The 7,489-nt window shown below is 39.8% G+C and overlaps 1 protein-coding gene across 1 annotated transcript; it reads right to left on the bottom strand.

Annotated features, from left to right (window-relative positions):
• Window positions 1-6,260: 6,260 nt before the first annotated feature.
• LOC107977345 (vomeronasal type-1 receptor 3-like) lies at window positions 6,261-7,235 on the bottom strand. The gene has a single exon (XM_027434051.1). It carries the CDS (start codon window positions 7,233-7,235, stop codon window positions 6,261-6,263), a length of 975 nt encoding a protein of 324 aa, XP_027289852.1.
• Between the last annotated feature and the right edge of the window lie 254 nt (window positions 7,236-7,489).

Genomic DNA, 7,489 nt, shown 5'->3' with positions numbered 1-7,489 from the left:
AATTCAATGTTACTGCAATTTTCTGTATGTTTTATGTGACATAAGATTGAACTTTTATTTATAATACCATCGTGTTGCTAGTGTTCAAATTTTTACAGAATTTAATAAAGATTGTTTTGAAACTAATGTTTATTACCATTTTCTCAATTATCAATAAGTACAATATAACCTGTGTTCAATTATTGCTGACTTGGAATGGTGAACATTCAGTTTATACTAGTGTAGTGTAATAAGTGTCAGGAATTGCAATATACAAAATTGCAAGAAAACATGACCTGAAAAGAGAGAACAAATGGTTTTTATGAAAACTGTAACAGATTGAAACATTAGAAACAGATGTGGGGAAAAAGAAGGCCTGAATGTGTGAAGGCCTGACTGGGTGTGTGAGTGAACTTCACCTGTTTACATGGGCAGAGTTAGGTCCAAGACCGGACACTGAGACACAGCAAAAAATGCAAACTAAATGAAAACTCACTTCCCCTCATTGATTGAGGCTATGAACATTACAAAACCTCCTGTGTTTGTGTGAGGATGTTGATAGTTTATGTAAAAAGTGTCCAGCGTATTTTGCTTTCTTCAGATATGTAGGCCTCAACAGATGAAGGAGATAGAATCTGAAAGTACTGAGATGAGCCAAGAATGCCTACCTGCATAGCTTTGAATAATAATCGTGCCACTGAAATATCAATCAATATGTCATAAGTCTTTCAATCTATTTGGATGTTGGTATTATAGACACAGAGATTCTGGAGTGTGGCTGTTTCCTTTCAGAGAGTTAGGAACACTTGATCCCACCTTTTCTTTGAGTCCATTTTAGATATGTGTATGTTTTATCGAATCTTTCTTTTTTGAGACAGGATTTCTCTGTGGTTTTGGAGGCCGTCCTGGAGCTAGCTGTTGTAGACCAGGCTGGTCTCGAACTCACAGAGATCCATCTGCTTCTGCCTCTCGAGTGCTGGGATTAAAGACATTCAACAGCACCACCTGGCCCTATTCTCTCTATTGTAAAACCATGCCACTTATTTCTGTCACTGGAGACATATTGGACAGGAATTCAGTAGTCCCATAGTCCCTATTCAGAAAGAAATGTGTTGCTTGAGTGTTTGAAATGAATTGTACCTACAATTTCTCATTTAGAAAGTAATTTGCTTGATCATTAAATTCTAATGAGTCTGAGAGTAGGATTTCCTAATAAAATTTTATAGGCAGATATGAAGAATAAGCATTAGCAATTTTACCTATTCTTAGAATATGTTCTAGTTAATACCAAAGTAGTCACCAGACAAGCAAATAAGCTGAAATTAGTTTTCAAAACTGGAAAATGACTCATCTAACCCAGAAATGGTTGTTTCTTCAATTTGTGATCTCATACTTTGTGCATTTAGATGTCAATTTTTCATCTCACTTTTTAAATTTGACAGAAATTTAATTCATTTTAATGAATAGAGTGCACTTTATTCATGGATAAAATACAAAGTCTATGTCTAAAATAGAAAATTCTTCATTTCATTCTTTCTGCCCCATGATTTGTATCTCCAGGAAAAAATCAATTTCATCCTATAGAACTGAAGCATGCTACATGATTACGCTAGCAAAGTCAACTTATAGAATTTTTCCTATACCAGCTTGTACAGTACTGGTTCAGGCATATTTGAAGGCACCTGCAATAGTTATAAAGCCATCACAGCTGCTTAACCAAAATCCAGCAAAACTGAGTCACATGATGGTAGCTTTGTCACTTTTGGTTTTGATATTATCACCTTGCATGTTTAGGGGACTATTAACATTTGAACAATTTGGGGATGATAAATTAATGAGAACTTTCTTTTTTATTTAAATTAGAAACAAGATTGTGTTACCTTTCCATCACAGTTCCCTCTCCCTCGCCTCTGCTCCTATCCCTACCCCCCTAACACAGAACCCATCCCATACCCTTTCTGCTCCCCATGGATGGTGAGGCCTTCCATAGGGGGTCTTTAGAGTCTCTCATATCCTTTGGAATAGGGCCTAGATCCTCCCCCAAGTGTCAAGGCTCGGGGAGCATCCCTCTATGTGGAATGGGCTCCCAAAGTCCACTCATATGCTAGGGATAAGTACACAACTACTACAAGAAAGCTCATAGATTTTCAAGATCTCCTCACTGACACCCAGGTTCCTGGGGTCTGGATCACTCCCATGCTGGTTTCCCAGCTATCAGTCTGGGGACCAAGAGTGCCCACTTGTTCAGGTCAACTGTTTCTGTGGGTTTCACCAGTCTGATCTTGACCGATTTGCTCAACTCTCCTCCTTCTCTGCACCTAGATTCCAGTTCAGTTAAGAATTTAGCTGTGTGTGTCGGCTTCTACTTCCATCAGCTTCTGCATGAAGGCTATAGGATGGCATGTAAGTCAGTCATCAATCTCAATATCGGGGGAGGGCTTTTATGGTAGCCTCTTCTCTGTTGCTTAGAATATTAGTTTAAAATTTTGTATGTGTGTCAGGGGAGTTTGGAGAGAGTGAGAGAGAGAAAGAGAGGAAGGGAAGGGAAGGGAGAGGGGGAAGGGGAGGGGAGAGAGAGAGAGAGATGGAACAGATTTTCTCTGTATATCACTGGCTGTTCTGGAACACTCTCTGTAGACCAGGCTGCCCTGGAACTCACAGAGATCAGTCTGCCTCTGCCTGCCAAATGCTGGGATAAAGGCATGCTCAACCACCATCTGGGAAATTTCTTATGAATCATTTTGTCCCCCCTGTCGCCCCCCCACATACTTCTTCTTTAATTTTCTAGGTAGCGTACTACCCTTCCCGCTATTAGGTAGATATCCTTTTTGTTGAAAATTATCCTTACAAATTGGAGGTTCTGACACATACAGAAGCCAAAGGTCATCTTAGGAGACTTGAAACATCTATCCCAGGACTTTCTCAGGAAGAAGATAATCAAAGGAAAGTAAATATTTCAAGAAGATTTCAGTGGGCTAGAGGAGTTGGCTGCAGATCCGATTGAAACCCTCTTCCCACTGTGCAATCAGGTTATTCTGTGGCATCAAGAGCAACAAAATGAAATTAGCTGAATACCAGTGTACGTAGAGAGAGCCTGGTCCAGGTCCACCTCCAGGGTATTTGAAAACATCCACAAAGGCGTCTAGGGCTAGCCACATCTCTGTCCTCACATCTATCTCTCTGACATTCATGTCTCGCTTTTACACACTACATCTGTTATATCTCTCTACACACTTAGCTACATCACGTCATACTTTTCTTTCATTTATTACATCTTCCACACTTTTCTCCTCTCTTGAACTTTTCCTACACATCAGCTACATCTCGCCTCCACCACACTCATCACTTCCCTTTCTCAGGTCTCTGTGCACATGTCTCCGGATTTCTCTGCAGATGTCTCCTTTTCTCTCTTTCATACATCTCTCTCAACACATAGCTTTCTCTCTCCATTGCTCTCTGTTCTCACTTAATAATCATCTCCTTCCAGAGGAACAACTTTGAACAAATCGGAGTAATATTTTCAGGCATCACAAATCATTTCTTCATTAACCAATAAGATAGAATCATGAAAAATTACAGTTAATCCCAGCCTTGGAATGTCACATTGACCTGCCAATGAGCAAAAATTGCATGACTCTTTAATTTGTTAGGATTCACAGACAGTGACATTGAAATCCAGGGCTTAATTGTACCTATTTCCCTCCCTCTCCTCAGACTCAGAGACATAAGTTTTGCCACCTTAGGTAGAAATGTATCCTACAACTGAACTGGTACACAGATCAATTACATACAGATCAAAAAATGTTGGGTGTAAAACCTGGAGCTACTTGAAGAAAGAGTAGGGTATAGTGCATTTCCAGATCTTGGCTAAGCTAAGAATTTTCTGCAAAAGTCTATGATGCCAAAAGAGGATAATTCCCTCAGATATTTTGGAGCTGGAAGATCAAGTGATAATTTCTGTATAATGCTGAGAAAGCTCACAGATAATGCATTAGATGTGAGGCTAAGAATTAATTCAGAGAAGTTAAAATGGTATCCAGCTCCATACAAACAAAAATGAGGAAAATTGTGCTTTTTTTGTGAAAAGAGAAAATGGAAGAAAGACTAAAAGTGAGATATCTGAATTAAAAAATAAACTTAAGAGTGTAGATCTAGTCTCTCTAAGCATCATTGATGTGCTATTTGTGATTTTGGGGTATCATTTTTACATAGAAATATTATAATGCCTGTTAATAATGGTACCAAAGTCAGGGTTGAAGGTCTCCTCACTGAGACCATTTGCTAACATGTAACTCCCAACACCATAGATAAGATGGGGGTTTTATCCCCCAGTTTGAAGAACTTTGATGATTGGGTGTGCATTCTCTAGGGATCAGAGGACTCTAGGCTAGACCCTTTTCTTCTTTGCAGGGAATCAAATTATCTTCTAAGTAAAGGTATTATACACAACGAATGAAGAGAGGGAGGAATGAAGAATGAAGGGGTCTGTACCAGGTTGGAGAAACCCACAGGAACAGTTGGCCTGAACAAGGGAGAGCACATGGACCCCACATGCTGTCTGGGAGGCCAGTACAAGACTGATCCAGACCCCTGAACATGGTAGTCAATAAGGAGGCCTCTGCACTCCAGGGAGCCTCTGGTGGTGGATTAGTATTTTTCCCTGGTGCAAGAAGGGACTTTGAGAGCCCATCCCACGAGAAGGGTTACACTCTGGCCCTGGACACATGGGGAAGAGCCCAGGACCAGCACAGGAAGATTTGCTGGACTTTGCAGAGCCCCCATTGAGGGCCCTACCCTGCCTGGGGAGTGGTGGGTGGATGGGGTGGGGGATAGGCTGGGGGTGGGGGAGGAGGGATGGGGAATAGGGGAGGGAGAGGGAGAAGGGACTTGAAACAAGCTTGCTCCCTAACTAGAACTAATAAATAAATTTTTAAAAAAGAAAAGAAAAGAAAAAGAGAATGCTTGTAATGTAACTCCTCAGAAGAAAGCCGGAGGCCAGAGATGGACTTTTGAAAAAATTGATGTGTGTAAATTAGAGAATTATAACAAACTACAACATTTTGATGAGCCTCTGAAAGGGGATGTTATAGCACATGGAATGTAGCAGATGCAGTCATGTAGAAAAGTATGTGAGTAAAATGAACCAAATGGGCCACAGGGCTGTGGTAACAGGATTAATTACTTTTTAGCCACATATTAACACAATATAGTATTACGTTCTGACACTTTCATGCTTGTGTATTATGTGCTTGTGTGATATTTATCCTTTATTATCTCATGTATTTATTCCCTTTGTGCTGACTGGTTCTTTCTCCTCAGTAGTTCATAATTAACTCGGGTTCCTCTTCCTTGGTTTTACATGAATGAAAGTCTAGCAGTTGCCTTTGTGAGAAAGACTAAATTTCTTAAGGTGAAATCCATCCATTTTCTACACCATTTTCATACCAGTGGTGACAACTGAAGGATTGTAGTGTCCTAATATGAGAAACAATAAAGGCAGATTGGAGCTGGGGAGCCGGCTCGGTGAACTTCCAGAGGAAATGAGTCCAAGTGGGTCACAACCTCATGTAACTCTGTTCCAGAGGATCCAACATACTATTCTTGCCTCCGTGGGTGGCATGCAGTACATGTGGTGCACATACATACTCTGAGGTACATACACATACATGAAATAAGCATTTTAAAACATGGTTAGAACATCTCAGGGCTGGAGAGATGGCTTGGTAGGTAAGAGCACTGATTGCCCCTCCAGAGGGTCCAGGATTTACCTCCAGCACTCAATGGTGGCTCAAAAGCATATGCAGCTCCACTCCGAAGAAATACAATGGCCTCTTCTGACTTCTGCAAGGACTTTATACATATGGTGCATGGACGCACATGCAGTAAAAATATACATACATGTAAATTAAAATCACCAACAACAACCACCAGCAGGAAATATCACCCGAGTATTCAGATAATGTCTGGTCTTCAAGATACATTTTCTAGGTCAACATATACCTTGCAATATTGTCACATACTAGTTTGTATAATATGCTGGTTCTACATTTTTGAAAAATTATCATCATTGGGTAGTACATTATTCTTTGGAGAGTAGATTCTGTAAGAAAATTCTAAAATGAAATATCTCCATATCACAGTATATGACACAAAAGTCAGTTATAGGATACTCAATAATTTTGCAACTGTATTCTAAACATTCTACAACAGATAAAAGAGATATGTCAGTAAATAAGTAAAGACAGAGGAGCTGGGACAATGATAAACTTAGATGACGCTACCTACCTCTTACCACAGCAGGTTAAAGACAGGCTGGAAATATATTTAATATTGCACATGAGAACAACAGGGTAAAATATGGGAAAGCATATTTCTACAAATAGAAATACACTTATGCCCCACAGCATTTGACCTTTGGAGTAGTTCATAAAGATGACCATAATGGAAGAGAATGAGTAAGAGATGACAAATATGCACACCAGGGTGAGGATAGTTTGGGCAGCTCTGTCCTCAGGTGAATCTTTTAGACAGTGTTGAGCACTATGGATATGCTTGACTTGTCTCTTGTGTCTGTAGAGGATTGTCACCATGGAGACACTTGAGCAGGCCATGAGACCCAGACACAGACCATCCGTGAAGCACAGTAAGAACAAATACAATGCCGTTGCCACGTTACCAGAAGCAAACCATGAGCAGTATCCATAACTTATCCTGCTAGTTGCATTGTTGTTGAAAATGGGGCCTGACACTTTTGCTGGTGTCGAGATGTTTAGAAGTAGGTGCACAAGCCAGCTGAGTGAGCAGGAGGGACTGATGAACTTGGTGGCTCTGTGTTTAAGCCTCATCCACCTGGAGTTGTTGGGGCTGATTGTAATAGCTTGGAAACAACTCAAGAGGCACATGACATACAGGGACACCCCCCTTGTTATTCGGTAAATGTACATTATAAATTTACATCCAATGTCATCTAGGAAATACTTAAATCCAAAATCTGACATTGTCTGTGGAATTCCTCTTGAGATGATAGACAAGCAGTTGGCAAAAGTCAAGTGCCCTATGATCAGGTCTTTGGGCATTAAATGTTTTCCAGTGAATATCAAAATGACATGATAAAACAGTATTGAGGAATTGCCAAGCATGCCTACTGTAATCTGGGAGAAGAGGAAAATTCCCATGGCTAATTTTGCAGGAGTCATTTTTGTTCCTATTAAGAAGGTAAGTAAATTTATTATGGTCAAGACACCCTGGAAATACATTATGAGTATTTATTATTTCATGGTTAGCTTGAGGAAAATATTCACCACTTTACTGTATTTAAATAACACTCTCACTAAAGAAGAATTTTCAAGGGTGTTTTATTTAGAGAAGTAATATGCTCTATTATTTGATATGTTTTCAAAGTTTAATGTTCTTGCATGTGGTGGTAGATGCCTTTAATACTAGAATTTAATAGATAGAGGAAAACAGATCTTTGATTCTGAGGCTAATTAGTATATGGAAACAGTTACAG

This window comes from Cricetulus griseus, unplaced genomic scaffold (genome assembly GCF_003668045.3).
Source record: "Cricetulus griseus strain 17A/GY unplaced genomic scaffold, alternate assembly CriGri-PICRH-1.0 unplaced_scaffold_14, whole genome shotgun sequence".
NCBI classification, from domain to species: domain Eukaryota; kingdom Metazoa; phylum Chordata; class Mammalia; order Rodentia; family Cricetidae; genus Cricetulus; species Cricetulus griseus.
This window is presented reverse-complemented; position numbering and strand designations above follow the sequence as displayed.

Coding starts and splice junctions, on each gene's coding strand:
- LOC107977345 (XM_027434051.1), bottom strand. CDS start 7,235: ATGTATTTCCAGGGTGTCTTGACCATAATAAATTTACTTACCTTCTTA.